Raw genomic sequence first — 21,025 nt, forward strand, 5'->3', positions numbered from 1 at the left:
TTGGGCGACAGGTCGCAGATGCTAACGAAAGTAAAGAGAAGAGGTGGGGGCGATTAGCGGGCTGATGGGCCGGTGCCAATGCATTTGCAAAGCATTCTGGGATTTGTAGTTTTAGCTGTGCATGCACTATACTGGCGCGGCGGCCAGCGGGCCAGCTCTAATACATATTTGATATGATCTTGCGGGCCAAATATAATTATATTATGGGCCAAATTTGGCCCGTGGGCCTGAGTTTGACACGTGTGCTTTAGAGTAAGTTTTCAGAGATCAGACTCTGAATTATTAAGAAAAACAGGCGCAATGGAGAGTGGGTCATTTATACTCCATCCCTCTTGAGATAAAAGACCACATATTTTCATGCTTTTGATTCCCTTTTGTACTCAGGTATTATCTTTCAGACTCTTGCGATCATAGACATATAAATCCCTTGGCTCCCCCACAACTTCTAGCCTTTCCTATTAATTGACTCAACTAAAACCACCAACTGGTCATTTGCACTTTTTATGATTTTTGTGTCCAAGCATGTTTAATTAGTCAGCACCAATGACTGCACTTCAAAGGTAATTCTTTGGCTGAGAATTACCTGAGACAATAGCCCTGGTATAAATTCAAGTTTTTTTTTGCCTTCTACTCTAAATTCAGGTGTATCCAATAACAGCAAAATAAAGTAGATTTTGGAAATCTAAGCAAGGAACAGAAACAAGAAAAAAATGACAGCACTACCAGAACTGTTGTAATGGCAGTGCAGACATGTGGTACAGTGAGCAGAGACACAGCTCTGCTCCACGGTGTCCTTCTGCCTGGTTGTAATCCCGATGGCTATATGCAGGTTTTTGACAGTCTATTAGAGGAGCCAACAGTCTTTTTCCAACATCCTGCAATCCTGTGCCCAAAATGCCGACGTCAGTTGTGGGCACCAAGAGTGGCAGACTCTGAAGAAGGGAACTGTTGGCAACTTACAGTCAAAGGACTGACAAAGGCCGCTGGCTGCTGGTGACTGATTCATGGGAACCAGGTACAAGAACCGGTATTCAAGAAGGTGCTGAGGGTAAGACGGGCTCTTGAAGGGCCTCGGGAACTGATCATATCAGAGGTTTGGATCTGGAGCTTGGGTTGCCGATGGATTGTACAGGAGTCTGTGAGGCTGCAGGAGCACCAGAGATAAATCCATGGACATTGTGCTTCTGAAGGGACTTTCTTTTGCTTCTCTTTCTCTTATTATTGGATGGACTGGGCAATGCTCATGGTAACTCTTTGTTGGCCTTATGGCAGGCAAAAGTTGAAGTATATTGTATATATTACATTTTTTAAATAATATTTTTATGGAATTTTACAAGGATAAACAATGTATATAAAGAAAATTTGCAAAGTACACAACATAGATGTCAAAAATTAAAGAACACAGCTAAATTGTCAAACCTATAAAGCATATCCATATTATACAAGCAAAATTTAAAAAAAATATATTTATATTTTCACACAAGCCTGTGTGAAGCCTACATTGTTAGTGCCATCCTGGCAGTTCATATTCAAATTTACATACACTCCATTCTCATTATTTAGGGAACAGGGATTATCATGGTTCAGTGGGCGGCCATTGGACTGATATATATTCCTGACTTCCCTTGATCGGAATTAGTGTGGAGGGGGGCGGGGAGTGTGAGGAGGATACCACAGCAGTGAACGGGGGAATCAATCACCATCATACGCCTATGTAGTGCATGAATGGCTGCCAGATCCTTTCTTAACTTTGAAGTTAGTGTAGAAAATTATATTGCACTAACCTGTACCTTGCATTGATGACCATGGTCATGCTGTCCCGGCATAAGTCGGAACAGTATCCCTCATCAATTACAATACCCAAGTCCGACTCCCACCTTTCTCTCAATCTATGGAGCCCGGTTTGGGTCCATCTGACTGCAGCAGGAAATACATTACAGAAATGAATTTCTTACCATTCCCCCTTCGAATCCTGGTCTCTATGGCACTGCACCGAGTTAGGGCCATACTGGGACCCGATACGTCCTGTAAATAAGTTCTTATTTTAAGATAGCAGTGGAATGTCTGATTTGACAAATCATATTTGTTTTTGAACTGCTCAAACAACATTAATTGCCCCTGCTCATAACAGTCCTCTATGTACTTGATGCCATTACGGCACCAGGTGTCCAGGATCTTGTTACCTACCGTTAATGGTATTAATTTATTAGGATTCAGGGGCATTTTTGGGGACAGCCCCACTTTGATGTCCAAATATTGGTTTATTTTGTTCCAGATATTAATCACTTGTTTTAATATGGGGCTGCCCTTCTTTCCTGACAGCAATTTAGTGTCCCATTTATAAGTTAAGTCCTCTGCTATCCTCTTGCCCATCAGGTGCAGCTTAATTTGTGCCCAGGATGGTACATCTCCTCCCTGGAAGAGAGATGCAATGTATCTCAACTGAGCTGCCCAATAGTATTTTTTAAAGTCTGGCATTCCCAGCCACCCAGACTATAGTCCCATGTTATTTTTTTTCCATAAGGACCCTTGCCCCCTTATCATTCTGACCTTATGTAGCAGCTTTTTGAAGAAACCCCGGGGCAATAGCGTGGGCAATGTCTGAAAAAGATACAGGTTTCTTGGCAACACATTCATTTTGATGCTGTTAATTCTGTCCACTAATATAATGGACAGGGGCATCCATCTGTTTAAGTTCTCCTGGACTCTCTCCAGCAAGGGAATGCAATTTAACGTACAAATTATTCAAGTTGCCATCAATGTTAACTCCTAGCTATTTGATCTCCTCCTGTGGCCACTTTAAATTGCTATTTTCTTTAAGTTGGTCGCATTTTCCCCCAGTGAGAGGCATCACCTCGCTTTTTCCCAATTGATCTTATACCCAGAGTGTTTCCCATAGTCCTCCATACCACATGCAGTTGAGGCAAAGAAGTCACAGGGTCTAACAGATATATCAGCACGTCATCAGCAAATAAGTTGATTTTGTACTCCTCCTGCCCCACTCTATAACCCTTAATGTCTGGGTCCTGGCGAATGTCCTCAGCCAGTGGTTCCATTGCTAGCACAAAGAGAGCTGGTGATAGCAGGCACCCTTGTCTACTAGATCTGGAAAATGGGAAAGCTGATGAGATTTGTCCATTGGATGCAACCTTCGCCTTGGGCGCATGGTATAGCGCCCTAATCCAATTTTGAAAAGTTGGCTCTTCCCCCACCTTCTCCAGCACTTTAAATAAAATTTCCCACTCCAATCTGTAAAAAGATTTCTCTGCATCCAGGGAGACAGCCAATCCCCTCTCATTTCCAGTTTGCGCCAGATACATTATCCTCAACAGTCTGCCAATGTTGTCTGCTGCTTATCTCTACTGTACAAAGCCTGCCTGGTCCTTGTTTATTAATTTCGGCCGATGCAACACAAATTTGTTTGTTTGCCTGGGCCTTGGCAAGGATCTTATAATCAGTATTCAGCAGAGAAATTGGTCTGTAAGAGGAGGGAAAAAGTGGGTCTTTACCCTCATCATAACAATCGCTGTTGTGAAAGATTCTGGGAGGGTCCATGTTTCCCTATCCTGGTCCTTAAATTCTTGATAAAACTCAGGTGGGAATCTGTCCTCCCCTAGAGACTTGCCACCTTGTAGCACACACAATACTTTACCCAGCTTTTTCTCTGTAAGAAGACAGTCTAGTCCCACCTGCTCCTCTAACTATGCCTACATCAGGTACCCCAGTGGCCGTGAGGACACCGTCTCGACCAAGGATCTGACACCAGCAGGCCCCCCCCCCCAGCATCACAACTACCTGGCTCAACCTCCTCACCATTGGTACCCTTGGCTCACCCAAGATTTGGGGGCTGACCTCCTCCCTCCGCCACTCCAGAGAGCCCCACTCCTAGTGGACCACACCCACCCGGCCACACCCCCCCCCCCCGTGGACAGACATACAGATAGACACCATGCTGCCCACACCAATACCTGCCAAGGCTACGCTGGACTCAGCCAACCCTCAGGCAGCAACCACACCCTCGCCAACCTCTGAGCAGGAGCCAACCCTGTGATGGTCCCAGAGACTCCGATGGCTGCCGAATCACCTGAATCTGTAAATACCACCTGCCACCATTTACACAACACCCCCAGGACAATTTTAAGAAGTGGCAATATGACCACCAGCCTACTGCAGGGTGTGATCTCTGTTCCTGCAGGTAGACCACCTAAGGGGCTGATTCCACCTAGCTAGCTGTCAATCAGCCAACCTGAATATAAACCTGAGCCACCAAAACTTGAACTGGTGTTCAGACTTTTACTGGAATAAAGGCAGTTGTACCGGTTTTTGAGTTTTGTGCTTGCTTGCTTGCTGCTACCTCAGTGGACCACATGGGTTGAAGTCTTTCCATTTCTTGAGCAGAGATGCACTAATATCTGGAAAAAATAACACTTTCAACCCTCTGTACTCCAAAGGAGCTCCCCTTTGAATTTCCCCTTTTGCCACCACCAACCGTAATATTTTTTCACAATCTTGAAAATATTTTAACTTTATAAGAATCGACCGGGGCCTTTGTCCCAGTCCTGGCTTAGGGATTGGGCATCTAAGGCTCTTTCTATTTTAATGAGGGTTCCCAGCACCTCCTCTCCAAGTACTTCGGGGTTCCAGTTAGTTAGGAACTCTGTAAGATCCACCCCCCACTCCCCTCGGAACCTTCTTTCAGTCCCACTATTTTAATGTTGCAGCGTTTTGTGAAGTTCTCCATGAAGTCCAACTTCCCCCATACCTTATCTCTTTCTTTAAGAAGACCATTAATTTCTTGATCTATTGTGGCAACTCTATCCTTCCCTGGCCTCAATCTCTCCGACACCCTGCCTGTTATATTTTCCAGGGCCCCCTCCATCCTGTCCAATTTTTATGACATGTCTCTGGCCCTTCTGTCCACTACTTTCTCCAACCTTTTTTCCATTTGAGTTTGTAAAATGTCTCTTAAGGAGGGCTCCGGGCCCTCCTCCTCCCTTTTCTGTAGCAGCCCGGCCTTCCGACCTCTCCTGGCCTCGTGGTTGTGTCCGTCACACTCTTGACCACTGCCATCACTGCCATCCTGCAGACCCGTGTCATCGACTTGACGGTCTTCTCCATTACCGCCGCCACTGTCCTGGCCAGCCCATTCTGCGTCCTCGTCTGAGCTCACGCTGGTTCCACTTGAGCACACCAATTCTTGACGCGACGCCCTACTAGTGGATCCTGGCCATCGGAGAGCCCGCCAATTAGCGAACGAACTTTTGAGCAGTGAGGGGGGAAGCAGCTGTCTCCTCTTGTTCCCTTTCTCCTGTCCCTTGCCCTATACTAACTTCTCGGCCACACAGGACCACTCCTCCGTTCTGGCAGCAGCCTGATTGCGGGACTCCCATCGGTGCCGGGGTCGAGGGAACCATGTCTTTTTCCACACCTCTTGGGTCACACCGCCATTATTCCCAACATGAGGCACCTCCACTTGCCTTAGATCCTTGTCTGGCCGCCCATTTCCTTGCTGTGCTTTCCCTTTGTTTGTTGATTGAAGCTTCTTCATCCTCTTCCTTCAATCGGGCAGGATTTTTTTCCCTCTTTTTGATTTTAGGACTTTTTAACTGTTTTCTGATCTTGGTGTGGGAGTTCCAAGGATCTGCAACCTTCTTGACCATTCATGGTCCCCTATACAAGCAAACTTATAAGTTTATCCCAAAGAGCTCTTAAACTTTTGGCCCCATCTAAATACCAGAATTTTATATTTAAAGTATGTTCTATTCCTGAGTAACACAATAAATTGCTGGAAGATGGGTTTTATATTAAAATAAGAGAAAAGAAAAGAAGGAAAAGAAAAAAAAGGATTTAAAAAGTTTCACTAACGTATATTACATTTTTGTATTATTGCATGATAATAAAAGGAATCTTTGCACCTTTGAATATATGGCAGACTGAAGGTTCTTTGTCAGCCACATTAAGCTCCATGTATTTTATTTCAACTCACAAAACATTTCACAAAGACTCTTTAATTGGTCAAAGCTGTTTTACAGTTAATAGTCTTATCTTGTTTTTCTCTTCCAAGGGTGTACGGTTAGCGTACTGGTTAGCGCAATGCTTTAACAGCGCCAGCAATCGGGTCTAGGGTTTGAATCCCATGCTGTCTGTAAGTTGTATATTTTCCACACGGATTTACTCTGTGGGTTTCCTCCGGGGGTTCCGGCTTCCTTCCATTGTTCAAAATGTTCCAGGGGTTTCTAGGTCAAATGGATGTAATTGGGCAGCAAGGCTCATGGGCCAAAAGGACCTGTTACCATGATGCATGTCCAAATTTTTAAAAATTAAAAATAATTTAACATAATATATTCTTTATCTTTATACATTTATAATATACATTAATGACTTGGACAAAGATATTTGTGGCAAATTAAGTTTGCAGATGACATGAAAATACATCCAACGGAGGAGAGTGAAGGTTACTCACAATTCATTTATTGTCATGTAATGCACCAACTTTTGCTGGCACACAAAGAGGCATCGCCACCGATAAGAGAAAGAAAAACAAAAATGAGTCCCTTCAGAGACACTGTGTCCAAGGATTTGCCTCCTGTACCCCCGCAGCCTCTGGCTGCACTGCCTCCTCGAAGTTCATATTTATTGTCAGAGTACATATTTGACATCATATACAATCCTGAGATTCTTTTTCCTGCGGCAAGGCAGAATAACCCTTTATTTGGTAGTGCCACTGGTGAATCTGAGCTCTCAGATCCAAATCTCAAAAACAATCATGAAGCTTTTAACTCCTGAGAGGGCCCTTCTAGAGCCTTCTTATCCTTAGCATCTTCTTGGTCCTGATATGATACTTGGTTCCCATGATCCAATCTCCAGCAGCCCACAGCCTGGTTTGAGTCATTCAGCCATTGAGCCCTTCGCTAGTCTGCTGCTTTGGTCTCCTTCCATCTCCCAGGCTTCCCCTTCTTTGTGGGTGTATGGAGGGGTGTTCTCCCAGTTCTGATGTTCTGCGCTGGTTGGCTAATCTGCCGGAGCCCACAACTCCTCATAGTTTGCTGACAAGTATGGGCACTCCCATTTGGACCTCTGTGGTTTTAAGATGTTTACAAATAATATTGCCAGCTTCTTTAATGGGCTGTTTAAAGCCTTTATAGGACCATTGGATCATGATCGGGCATTAGGACTCCTTTGTGGAGCGCTATGTCTCCACTTCCCACTCTCCTGGACATGCGGCACCACTGCCATTGCAGCAGCTCTTAAGTTTACAATGGTATCAGGTGAGAAATTGGACGAAGGTAATTTGGGTAAATCAAATCAGGGCAAGACTTACTGTTATATACAGTGCCCTAATGAGTGTTATGGAGCTAAGGGACCAAGCAGGTACATGGCTCTTAAAGATAGCAGCATGGGTAGGCAGAGTAGTGAAGAAAGCATTTGGAATGCTTGCTTTTATTGGTTAGGGCATTGAATGGAAGTGTTGGGACATCATGTTGAAGTTGTACAAGATGTTGGTGAGGCCACATTTGAAATTTTGTGAGCAGATTTAGTTGTCTGGCTCTCGGAAGGATATTATAAAGTTGGAAACGGTACAGAAGATTTTACAAAATTGTTGCCAGGATTTGGGAAGTTGTTATCATGAGAGTCTGGAAAAACAAAGCCTGTTTTCCTTACAGTGTAGGAAGTTGAGCAGAGATCTACTGAAATCCATAAAATCACGAGGGATCATCTGTTTCTTGAAGTAGGAGAATCTAAGACGAAAGAGCATAACTATAAGGTGAGAAAGGTGAGATTTAGAGAGACATGAGAGGATCATTCTTCACTTAGAGGGTGGTGGGAATATGGAATGAACTGCTAAAGTGGTCGTGTCAGCTTCCTTTAAGAACCACATGAATAATAACATGGATGGGAAGGGCTTGGAGGTACGGGCCTAATGAAGGCAAGTGGGATTAAACCAGGAGGGCACACTGTTTAATATGGACAAGCTGGTCCCCTGGGTTGTATGAATCTAAAGAAACATCTGTTTGTTTCATTTGGACAAACAAATATATTTTGCTCTTTTCACGTTTCATAAATGTCAATCAGAAATGAGAGAATAGTTGAAATCATTAAATACATGATGTTTTTTCCAGCTTAATATTGGTTTTCCTGTATAAAAAGTAGACATAAATCCAACTACGATGCGAGGATACATTTTAAAAAAAAAAGCGAAACGAACATGCACCCTCAATAAAAAATTGGGAATGCTGGAAATAAATGAAGAGAGAAGTCGTTAATGTTTCAAATGGAAAAAGTTGACGTTGAACTTTGTATGAATCAACCTGAGGAGGAGATATTTACAGAATCAAATGGCTGCAAAAGCAAATGTTGGAAATCTGAAAGAAACAAAAAACCTGCTGGAAATATTCAGTTAATGTTCAGATTCATCACTATTGGTCTACCAGAGAGTTTTAGTTTGTTAAAGATATAGACTCATTTTGTACGTATTTGACAAGACTCTCACCTCCCGATGGGTGTGCTTTCCCAACAAAACGAGCACTGATCGAAAAAAAAACACTCATCGTAATAAGTTCAACTGTTTCTTGATACATAATTAATAACAGTGACTAAATATCAATGTCAAAAAAAAACCTGATCCCATCTTTGCTCATATGAGAATGATTCACTTCCCAAAAGAACATGAAGGGAAAGAGAGATTCATTGTAAAGCAGCTTTGATCAACGAACAAGCTTTGTGACAGGTTCTGTCAGTTGAAACATGATGTTGCCCATCGCCTCGAAGTGCGTGATTCCGACGGGCTCCTGTGTATATATTTAGAAAGTTGTTGCTTTTTCAAACGAAGTGGCTCTTCGAGGTGTGAACAAAATCTCATGGTTCAGACCAAACTGCGAATTTCTTGCAATCACAAAGGACTTCTTCCCCACCCCCCCCCCCCCCCATAAAGTTGTCAAGATGTTTAAAAAATATAAAAACAACGAAAGTCAGCCAGTTGCTGCAAATGAACAAGTCTTGTCTGTTCCGGATCGCGAAAAAAAATTAATTATTCCCTCCTCGTCCCCTTCACACAAAAGAAGAGCGTGGAGAGGGCGCGTTCCGTGTGGGACGCGGCGCCCTTTGGATGCGAATCCCTCGGATCTATTGGATGGCAGATGCAATAACGCAGACCGATAAATGCAATGTTATTTTGCTCCCCGCCTGCAATGGCAAGACAGGGCTGCAGCTCGTCTCGAATGTTTCCCTGCGAGCCGAGCGGCACCTTTACTTGGCGTCCCTGCACTTGCCCTTTGATCCCCGCATTAGTGTTAGGGGTTGGGGCAGTGCTCCTGGTAACAGCCTCCCTCACGCCCGCTGCACACTCGGCCGCTCCTGACTCACCGGGGCCACGGCCAGCCCCCCGCCAGGTGCATCGTGTGGCCGTGAGCCCTAGGCTGACACACGGACACGGGGCAGCGCAAGCCCACATTACATGTCACTCACCCACTCCCTGCGCGCCGTGGAGAGGGAGAATTTTCTTGGGGGTGTCTGTGCATCTGCAACAACAACAACAAATAATGATAAGAGGGGAGAATGTGAAGACAAAATAATTTAAACAAGAGAGAGGAGTTGGGGAGGAAGGAAAAATGCCCAGGAGAAAGCAAGAGCAACCGAAGCGCCTGCCTTATTCGCGTAAGTGAGCGGCGGCGGGGCTGAGCCGGGCCGGGCAGGGGTGACGGGGTGAGGCTGACAAAGGCACCGAGCGCCGCCACCTTTGAACACGGCGCCCGGGCGGAGCCGCCATGTTGGCGACGAGGGAGGGGGGGGGGGGTCGTCGCACGGCAGTAATTCGGGGGCCGGGGCGAGGGTCGTGGAGGAGGGGGGGGGTAGGTGAGGGCTTTTAATTGTGGAGCTGGAGTTCACGTTCAACCCTTACATCCCCCCTCCCTCTTTCACACCTCCTCCTCGTCACTGTTGGCCTTTCCTCCCCTCGGAGGGTGAAGGGGTGACGGAGGGAGGCAGCGAGGAAAGTCCAGGGCCAGACTAGGCCAGACTCGCCCACCTTCGGGCCCAGAGAGAGAGAGAGAGGTCAGGCCGCGGCCTCTGCCCCCAGCTCTGGCCCTGGCGCTGGCCCAGCAGGAGCCGACTCCTCTTTCATTCGGCGCCGAACACACTCCCTCTCCCTCTCTCTCCCTCTTATTGATCCCGGCGGTAACTTTGAGCTGAGACCCGGCTCGGGGAAGGGCGGGTGTGATTTCTCGCTTCGCTGGGGTTGCCCGAGGGGCCGCCGGAGATCCCGCCCTAGTTCACGGCTCCGGGTCAGAGCCGGCTGAGGCCAAGCGCCCGTATCTTGTCCTTTAATTTTATTCCCATGCCAAGTCTTTCATCAACTCCTCCAAATCTGCAGCACTTTAGTTTCCTTTAAGTGTCTCTCTGCCGCAATCGCAGTTCAGCGGATCGCTTTGTGACCCTTCCTCCAGTGCTGTACTTCCCCTCCCTGTGTGTTGATGCATGTATTTACTACACTCGACACCGTGTGTCTGGGCTCCCGTAACCAAGCCCGCTATCACGGCGAGCGCGTGTTCGTTTACTGTTAGCCATCTAATGTTACTCGGGGTGACAAACTCCTCTTTTAATTGGTATAATGGTGAATCAAGGCGCGGCAATGGGCGTGCGTTGCAAACGTGCCTTGTGCATAACATCTGCTTGAGGATTCCTGCTTGGGTCACGACTGACTGTGCAGTAAAGGTCAACACCACCATTGCTCCGAAGCAGACCTGACACGGCATTGTAGCTACCTGGAAGGCACTCGCCCTTGGTCTATGCAAAACCTATTAAGGGATTTGTTAAATTAAAGGTATTTATTGATGGAGAGGATGGTCTTAATAATGGACACTGAGTGATGTGATAACTGAAAGCAAAATTTGTCTTGATTCAAAGCGAGTGTTTTTCACAACAGTTCCAGTTTTAAGGTCACCAGTGATTACTAAAAGCTTGGATAGCATCAAAGGTTAAAGATATACAGTTAATGTTACTAGTCGCATCTCTGCTCCCTTAAATCAGTAGTTTTGCAAAAGATACATATTGTTGGCATCTGGAAAGCAGCGATCCACAGCTGCGCCTTTACTTTTCAACTTCATAAAGAACATGAGGAGCAGGCCATTTGGTCCATCAAGCCTGCTCCACCTTTAACGCTTCATTGCTAATCTGCCTGTGGAGTCATCTCCACCTACCCACCTTTTCCCCATAAACTCTTAATTTCCCTACTTTGAATAGTTAAAACAAAAATAGATTTTTTTTTTTGCAATCAGGCAGCCTGCACAGCTTCACTGGGCAGAGAATTCCACAGTTTCACCACTCTGGTTAAAGCAGTTACTGCTTTCCTACAGCTACTCCTTCGAATCTTGAGGCTATGCCCCACAGTTCTAGTCTCACCTACCAGTGGCCAAAACTTTCTAGCCTCTATCTTCTATATCACTTTCCTAATTTAATTTTTTAAAGAGCACTTTATCCACATTTAACTCCTTTTTAATATATGTGAATAAATACATAGATCTCAAATTTCCATTGACATCTCCTGCCATTTAGTTTTTGGAGCTGGTGATGATTTAATCAGTTTATAACAGGAGATTGGAGGGCCCTTGGAGAAATTTAAGCTTGTAATGTGATGTGCTAATGAACCATGTATGCAAGAAAAATGGACCTGATTTCCTGATCATGTGCAAGGGCATTGTTGAAGATATTTCAAATGACTTTGTTACTCTAGACTTTCTTAGGTAACATCAGTCCAGGTTGGTAAACTTCTACAACAAAAGAAATGCTTATCAATTTGAATTAAGGGAGAGATCAAAGTCCTTTCACATGGCCTTAAGGTCAAATAGTCAGCAGACACTCATTATCTACCACCTGCATGATTGATGGTTAGGCAGTCAAAATGTCTGTTGACTGCACCTGCAGCATGTCATCTCAATGCACATCATTGTCTCAAGGCAAGTTTGCAAACTTTGGAGTAGGAATAAGAAATTTAAGAATAAGTGCAGCGATGGAAGAGAAACACTACAAGTTAGTGAAACCATGGAAACTGAACACTCATAATTAAGCATGTCAGAAAGACAATCTTTGGAGTAAAACAAGAATCATCTACAGATGCTAGGGTCTCGTGCAGTACACAAAAGTGTTGGAGAAACTCAGCAGATCATACAGCATCCAGAGGAAGTAAAAGGCAAGGAGTGTTTTGGGTGTGTGGCCTTCCTCAGGAAGGTGGAAAAGCGGGTAGACTACTGAATAAAATGGGGGAAAGAGAAGAGGGAGGAAGAGCACAGGTAAGAGGTAAAAGATGGAGGTAGGTCCTTTTCTTATCAGAGTTACACTTCTTAGTCTTCTCCCCTTGTCACCTCAGCTTCTTTCTCTTTTACTGTCCCATGTGTCCACCTCTTACTTGTTAGTCTGTGCACTGCACCTTCTTTCTCCCTTCCCCATCTTTTTATTCAGGTGTCTCTGCTTGTTTTTTCACATTTCTGTGGAAGGGCTCAGGCTCAAGATGTTGATTGCCTTGTACTTCCTGTGGATGCTGCGTGACCAGCTGAGCTTAACCATATAACCACTTACAGCACAGAACGGGCCAGTTCGGCCCTACTAGTCTATGCCGTAACAAATCCCCACCCTCCTAGTCCCACTGACCAGCACCCGGTCCATACCCCTTCAGTCCTCTCCTCTCCATGTAACTATCTAGTCTTTCCTTAAATGTAACCAATGATCCCGCCTCGACCACGTTTGTCGGAAGCTCATTCCACATCCCCACCACCCTTTATGTAAAGAAATTTCCCCTCATGTTCCCCTTATAATTTTCCCCCTTCAATCTTAACCATGCCCTCTAGTTTGAATCTCCCCCCACTCTTAATTGAAAAAGCCTATCCACGTTTACTCTCTGTCCCTTTTAAAATCTTAAACACCTCTATCAAGTCCCCCCTCAATCTTCGACGCTCCAGAGAAAAAAGCCCTAGTCTTCACAACCTTTCCCTGTAATGCTTCTTCAGCATTTCTGTGTACAGCAATAGTCTTTGGTTTGTTTAAGGATCAGATTTCACCCCCCCATATGAATAATGATGCTGTAGGCCTGACAATTGCATTGGAACTGACTCAAAGTTATTCGTTTGCTGATTATTTTGATGGTGGAATTGGGGAAATATTTGGGAGAGAGAGAGAGAGAGAAAGGTAACATGTTTGCATTTGTTTAGTTTTGTGTCTTATATTACAGATATTGTTCCAATAGATATGGTAATGTTAACAGTTGACACACGTTACTTGCATGGAGAAGGCCACTCTGATAACCTCTCAACTGAATGGCATTATGTCACCATTTCATCTTCAAGGACACAGGTTTGACCCTGACCTCGGGTGGTGTCTCTATGACTGTACTTGATTCCTCTGGGTGCTTCGTGCCGTTCTAAGTCCAAAAAGTATATTTGTGGATTAATTGACTCCTGTAAATCACAGTGCAGTATAGGTTAACAGCAATGAAGTATCAGTGGAAAGTTGATGGTCATATGTGAGGAAGAAATAATTGAAGGGGTATAGGGAAGATGGAGAGTAGGAATGTAATTCATGGAATTACTCCTCTTGGAGCTGGCATAGACCTGAATAGGTAATGGCCTCCTTTTATAAGTACAGAAACAAAAACTGGATTGAAATTTCTGCAGATATTTTTCAGTTATAATCAACTGTTTACTGTAAATTAGTGTTTTTCCTCAAAATAACCTTGTTTGTAATTTGATTGAAAGAAAAGTGATTGTAATTGCTGGTATTGTCATTGAGTGATTGGGTAGCACTGGCCATTGTTGCTATTTGATCCTAAAATACCATACCATGTTTATTGCTTTAAAATACCTAATTAAGATATTTAACTCTTATGCTTTATAATTTTGTGTGAGAAAATTGAAAATGTGTTCAGGAAACTCTTTTGTTGCTAGTATTGTTTTCTGAATACAGATAGGTGATAGTGAATGTTTCATTTGTCCCAAATCATAATACATTTGGTATAATGTTATTTTTAATAATGTAGAATTATTTCAAAATAGTTGCAAGAACACCCGGTGTGTTTGTAGAAGAATCATGTGAAAGAAGATTTAAACATATGCTGGCTTTCTTTATTGTTTTGTTGGCATCAAGAATTTCATTGACCAATAAAGGCTTTAGTGTGTGTATTTTTAAAAAAAGTTATTGCATATGAACATGGGCAATAGAATATCGAATGTGTTGTATGACAAAGAAAATTGTTACACAGAAGGAACTCTTGTGTCTTTTGAACAACTTAAACATAAATACAGAGTGGCCACTAGGTCCTTCTGTTATTTTCTACACCTAAGATCCTAAGAGTAAGATGGGGACCAATGTTAACTCCACTTGAAAGTTGTGAAATGGAACAAATGGTATGGATGGGGAATACACCCAAATTTATAACAAAAAATGTATTATGTTCTCCAAAGTGAAAGTGTAAAATCAGGTAGACAGAGGTCAAGAGAAAGATGGGAGTAAGACTTGGGTGTAGTAATTTCAGAAAGAAGATGGTCAGATTGGTGTACGGACAGTATGACATCAATTATAAATGCAAGATATGGACATTCATAATTTTCTGCACTAATTGTATCTTACTCTACAGAAGTTGTATAGATCAAAAGCAGAAATTTCAGAAATGTGCTTCAGTTGAGGGACTGAAATAGGAGCTTTTCTACATGCTACATGGTTGTGCGTAAAGATGAGGCCATTCTGGCAAGATATCACAGAAAAATTAACCAGGATAGCAGGAGTGGCATTCGCAAGTGACCTGGAGCTATATCTACTAGGCAATTTTATTGAAATAAGTAACAAATTGACTGAATTTCAAATCTCATTTATAAAAATAGCATTGGTAGTAGCAAAAAAAAATGTATTGCGATCACTTGGAAGTCCGACTCCCTTCTACTTATAGCACAATGGACTGCGGAAATGAACAGATGTATACCTATGGAAAAATATCACATGTAATTTAAAGAATAAGTATCTTATTTGAAATACTGAAGAATTCATATTCAGTGACTTTACAAAAACTTTGGAGAATGCTATGCACATTTCACAAGTAGGTGCTAATTGAAATGATGTCATGAAATGAATGGACTGGAGACAGGTCATCTGTGTTGAACATTTTTATAAGACTTCTGACCTTTCTGCAAAGTACTCATTCAAAGGTCACTCCTGGGTTCTTGTTTACCTAAAAAAACACAGATGGGAGCAGAAGACTAACTCCTATTGTTTGTTGGAGAAGGAGGGGGTTTAGCGCGAGAGAGACTGAACAGTGACAGCTGAAACAAGCTGGAGAAGCTTGTTGGAACTGAAACAAAATCTCCAGAGTGGTGGATGGCTGGAAGTGCCTCTTGGAATAAGCGGAACAGAAATAAACTCTGTGGTAGCCTGAAAGAAAGAGGTGATCATCTGGAGAACCTTGATGGGGCACTTTTCATTAGCAATACATTGAGGTGACTAATGGTGGTACTTCAGTTATGGAAATCCTGGAACAACACATCTCTCTGCAAACCTACAAGAACATTCCTGAGCGGTAAACATTTACCTTTCGAGCACCAAAGCCTGGTGAACATTCTACATGTTAAATTCTGTGCACAGTATAAGAATTGTCTGCAACCAGAGAACTTGGAAGAAGGAGAAGTGAGATTGAACTGTGAACCAAAGAACTTTTGTTAAATTTATACACACATTACGTACACGTGCGCTTAGAATTAGAAGGGGGTTAAATCGGGTTTGGGAAAAAGAAAATTAAAAAAAATTGACCTATTCATTTGGCAATTGCCATGGAATTGGGAGATTATTGATTACCTAGGTCAGGGGTGACCAAACTGCGGCTTGGAGCCAAATGCGGCTCTTTGACGTGTAAAATGTGGCTCGCAGAAATGTGTTAGCTGGAAGGGATACCAATGTCTAGGGATACTTCAAATCCCTGCAGCCAGATCAGGGGGTCCTGGGATGGCCACGGCCCGGTCTGCATGATGTGAAGAGGGAGCAGGCACTGGAGGAATGGCCCTTGCAGACTGAGCAGCGAAAAGTGGAGCCAGGCCAACCTCAGCAGTGTGCTGCCAACGTGGGGTTTGGGAAAAGCTGAAGGTCCTCTGCAGGGAGTGGCCGCAGAGGTGGGGAAGCTGGGGCTAGGTCGGGAGAGGTCCGAGGAGGCAGAGCCTACCCCAGAGGAGGGGTGTCTGTTCAAGCACTCTGACTGGGAGGGATCAAGATGATGGGGAAGCCCTGACCCCAATGGATGAAGAGTCAGAACCAGGCAGTGCTGAAGTTAGACTGCTGCATACCTCACCCTTTGCTCCCAGCAGCTGCTCCCCCATCCCGCTGGCGAATGAGAAGAGGTGAGCAGAGGCTAGGGTGCGGTGGACCAGAGCAGTGGGCACTCTAGCCTCACTCTGATGCAGGAGGTTGCTCACCACATTGTGTGCTTGGCTGAGAATGCTTCAGTGGTTTATGTGTCTGCAGCGACCTGTGACAGCAGCATTCCCGAAGAGAACACATCAGGAACAGGAGTCATCCATCTGGTCTATCGAGTCTACTTCTACGTTCAGTGACATCACAGATGATCTGGCCGTGGGCCCAGCTCCACCTTTTCCCCCTTAACCCATAATTCCCCTATGATGCAAAAATCTATTTTAGTAAATCTTAAATATATTTCATGAGACTGTCTCAACTGTTTATTTGGGCAGAGATTTCCACAGAAAATCTGTCAGGAATTTGGAAATATTTGGACTTCTGTCCAGCTGTGATTATGGTATAGATGCAACTCACTATCAGGTGCTTCAATCTACTTGCTATCTTTTTCACTTTTTACCTTTCTATTTTTCAACCAAAGTGTGATATATTTTGTAGCTTTCCCTTTTTTTTTTTAACTCTTGTTTGCCTCAAAATGACAGGGAGAAATGGGAGATTAGTGGGTGTGGGGGGGGGGGAAAGAAGCAACTGTTAGCCTAACACAGGCTATTTCTACCCTATTAGGTCGACAGAATGCAGACTTCAAAGCTTTTTTCCTATTTGAAGTCAAAATTGATCAAATCTGGTCATGTGTGGAGGAGCACGGCCAGCATTTGTCATATCTGGAACACACTTCTGAATACCTAAGCCAATGTGTTACTGAATTAGAAGATGTCTGTTCCAGCTTCTGTGAAAGTAACTCTAAGTTAATGACTAAACTTGTTGATCTGAAGAGCCAGAGCAGCCGGCAGAATCTGCGTATCTTGGGCTTGACAGAATCTTCTGAAGAAGGGCAACTGACAAAATTCTTCTCTGATCTGTTATGTGAGGTTTTCAGGAAGGAGACACTTCCATCCCCCGGAGATCAGTAGAGCTCACCGCACTTTAGGACTTAAACAGGCTCCGGGACAGACCCGAGCTCGATCATCATTTGTTTACATCGCTATCAGAGAAAGGACACTCTGATCAGAGAGGGAAACTGGAATATCGTGGTCAACAGATTCAAGTGGTGGAAGATTGTACTTCTAAAGTTATAAATCAGTGAGCTGAGTACAAGATAAGAAAACCAAGGATTTCAGCCCTCCCTACTGTATCCTGTATAACTCCGTATTACACTCTCCAGCAGACATAAGTGGTTGCGTTCAGTCATCGATGCCCGGAATTATATAGACTGTCTCCTTTCCACATCGCACCCATCGTAAATAACTGCTTGGTGACTGAGGCTATTTGACTGATTATTTTGAAGCTTTGGTCATACAGTATTTAGTGGTGAGGACTGTCTGGTCCTCTTTGTTCTGGTAACATTTTATGGGGTAATATACTTATTCTGGCTGTTTTGTGATATTTTTAAAATTTAAATTTTGGGATTTATTCGGTCTTTGTGGGAAGAACATTGGAGAAAGTTTATACTTCGTTCTTTTAGTATATTTCGACTTCATAATATACTTTTTAGAATTGAATAAGAAATTCTGAAAGTAGTTTTTTTTTAATATAATGGCTGTATTCCTACCAAAGTTGTGTGTTGTTTTCGGAGTGTAGAGTTTTGTTTTAATAAAATAATGGAACCAAGATATTATTATGTAGGACAGGAAGGGCTTTTTTGAGTGAGAAATTCTTAATTTGATGAGCTTGCTGCTTTGGCAGCAGTCTGGTTTTCAGGTGGGAATGTGGGAGTAGGTCTATTCAAGGTTGTTATTGTGTTAGGAGACTACATAAGCTTTGTACTTGTGCGGTTTTTATTTTAATATCTGCTGTGTGCTCTTCTTGCTTCAAGGCGACACATGGAGTTTTATTAATATGTCTGTTTTTTCAACTCCTCTAACCATTAACAATGGATGCCTTTTTAAATTTTGTTCGTTGGAATGTTAAAGGTTTGAACCATCCTGTTAAGAGAGGGAAAATACTTTCTCATCTTAAACAGCTTAAAACAGCAATAACTTTTTTTTAAACTAGATACACATATTTGTACTCTAATAGTTCACATCTCATGGCATGATGGAGGGAGCAGCATTTTCACTCCACTTTTCAGGCACAAGCCAGAGGGTCCTTGAATCGTATAAATCAAAATACTCCTTTTGTTCATCACAATGTAAAATCAGATACTAATGGATGTTATAATTATTGTTTCAAGGAAATTGTATAATAAATTGGTGGTTATTATTAATATTTATGCCCCACATGTGGATGATGTGAGTTTTTTTTGCAATGTTTTCCTTACCCTGTTAAAATACGTGAAACAGCATTTAATGCAGTGGCCACCTTTTTAACATTTTTAAAAATAATTTTTCCATACATGTAATTAATAAATAATTATACAAAACAGCAAATGTGTAAATTTAAGAACATTTTAATCATTACATAGTTATAAGCCCTCCCTTCTTAAACTCCCCCCCCCCCAAAAATGATATGTAAAAAAAGGATATATAGTAATATAAAGAAAAAGAAAGGTAGCATCATGGATTGCTCGGAGGATCGCTTTCTGCAGAGTTCACCTTTGTCCACATCGTTGGTGGGCCGCATTAACTCTATCAAATGAATATTTTGCCTAAATATTTACATCTTTTTTAGACTATACCGACTTTCATTCCTAAACCTTTTATTTGACTCATTAGACTCTATTATTTCAGCCTATAAATGGAAGAGTAAGTGACCTCAATTAAATAAAATTCTCCTTCAGAAATCTAAAAGAAATGGTGCAGCCTAATTTCGTTTTTTATTATTGGGCCGCTAATATACGCAACCTTGCATTTTGGATACACTTTGATAAATGACTTTACTGTCAATTGTGGGTAGCGATGAAGTTGCATAGAGTTTAAAATCTCTCCATTCTAGCTATTCCTGGATCCTCACTTCCTTTCTCTTTTGATAAACCTATTGATAATCCGGTTGTTAGGCGTGCTGTCAAGACAAGGGCCCAGTTCAGAAAACAGTTTGGATTTTGTGGCTTTTCCCTTTCAAGCCCTATTCTATCCCATCATTTCTTCCAACCTTCCTTGCACGATTCTGCCTTTCAAAAATGGTATAGACTGGGTATTAAGTGTTTTAAAGATCTTTTCATTGATAATTGTTATGCATAATTTGAACAACTTTCTGAAAAGATCAATCTACCTAATACCCATTTTTTTTAGATACTTGCAAATCAGACATTTTCTCCACTCTCAGATACCTAACTTTCCTGGTGTACCTGATACAAACATTGTTGATGTATTTTAAAAAAAAAATTACAACCCACTCTTAAAGGTTTAATGTCCTTTATTTATGATAAGATGGCAGGTTTTAGATCTTCCCCTCTTGATAAAATTAAATCTGGATGGGAACAGGATTTAAGTGTTTCATTGTTGGATGAGGTTTGGGATTTAATCCTCAACTTGGTTAATTCTACATCCCTTTGTGCCCGTCATTGTTTGCTGCAATTTAAAGTTGTCATAGGGCTCACATGTGCAAAACTAAATGATCTCATATTGATCTAGATATAAATTCTTGTTTCTATAAATGTAAGAGATATGAGGCCTCCCTTATTTATATGGTTTGGACATGCTGTAGGGATGTTTTCCAAATCTTATTCTTAATCCTTAATTTAACCCTCTGGTTGCTTTCTTTGGTGTCACTGGAAGGGATGATGTCCGTTTGACCCAAATTAAATCTCAAGTTCTGTCTTTTGCCTCTCTGTTGGCCAGACATGTGATGTTACTAAGATGGAGGGATGCTTCCTTGCCCACTCATGCTCAGTGGTTAAGGGATATTATGTCCTGTTTAAAACTAGAAAAATATTAGTTATTTTTGTTAGAAACTTAGACATGAAGTTCAAAACCAATGAGGACCTTTCCTGAACTATTTTCAGAACCTTAGTTCCAACACTTTTATATTACTCTAGGCATAAGGCAGACTTTAATTATGGAACTTCGATGATAATGGGCTCAAGAGATGGGGGAGAAATGAAAATATAATATTCAGGATTGTAAGATGTTTTGTTACTTTATAGATGTACTTTATAAATTAGATAACTTAATTTCTTTATATTTGACATCTGTGTATTTTACAAACATTCTGCATATATATGTTTACTTATGTAAAATTTAATAAAAAAAATTTAGAAAGAAAAGATTTGATATTTTTGATTAATGAAACTTGTGACAGTATATACATATAGTTTGTGGAGATAAATTGGGAAAGGTTTGTTAGAGTAGGTCACATACAAACACTTTAAAACAGATCTTATTAAAATACTGGAGCTCTGTCCCATGCTAGATATATTGGCTCCACAGCTTTTGCAAGAGCTTTGAAGTGTGTTCAAGAGACCTCACTTAAAAGTTGTTTATAAAAGGCAACAGATGAAAGTTCTTGTTGAGCTGCATATTGTCTGGAAGAGAATTTGTTGTTCTGTGATTTGCAAAGTAGAGAGAATCAAACAGGCTTTCTATCAGAGAGAGAGAGAGAGACAGACCAAGATCATTCTACAATGCTACACCAGCAAGACTGGAACAGGATAAGCTGGCAAACTTGTGAAAAGCCCCATTTTGGAAGACGACCTGGTCAAAACCCTTGTGGC

General features: G+C 42.4%; 1 protein-coding gene and 1 long non-coding RNA gene across 4 annotated transcripts in view; one reads left to right on the plus strand and one right to left on the minus strand.

Moving 5' to 3' along the window:
- LOC138758037 (uncharacterized) overlaps positions 1–10,478 on the minus strand; it is a 32,640-nt gene extending 22,162 nt beyond the window's left edge. Inside the window, exons 1-2 of the long non-coding RNA XR_011354071.1 lie at positions 9,921–10,478; positions 9,466–9,518 (exon numbers count right to left, since the gene is read on the minus strand). This is a non-coding gene — a long non-coding RNA (uncharacterized lncRNA). The remainder of the gene's footprint in view (positions 1–9,465; positions 9,519–9,920) is intronic.
- znf827 (zinc finger protein 827) overlaps positions 9,287–21,025 on the plus strand; it is a 145,214-nt gene continuing 133,475 nt past the window's right edge. For 2 of the 3 annotated variants that reach the window (XM_069926326.1, XM_069926332.1), the window contains exon 1: positions 9,287–9,654. Coding sequence is in view for 1 of the 3 variants with exons in the window: in XM_069926332.1 (XP_069782433.1) it covers positions 9,609–9,654 (46 nt within the window). In the remaining 2 variants the exon portion in view is untranslated. The remainder of the gene's footprint in view (positions 9,655–21,025) is intronic. The other variant, XM_069926329.1, reaches the window with a different exon arrangement.

Source organism: Narcine bancroftii, chromosome 3 (genome assembly GCF_036971445.1).
Source record: "Narcine bancroftii isolate sNarBan1 chromosome 3, sNarBan1.hap1, whole genome shotgun sequence".
Lineage (NCBI taxonomy): Eukaryota > Metazoa > Chordata > Chondrichthyes > Torpediniformes > Narcinidae > Narcine > Narcine bancroftii.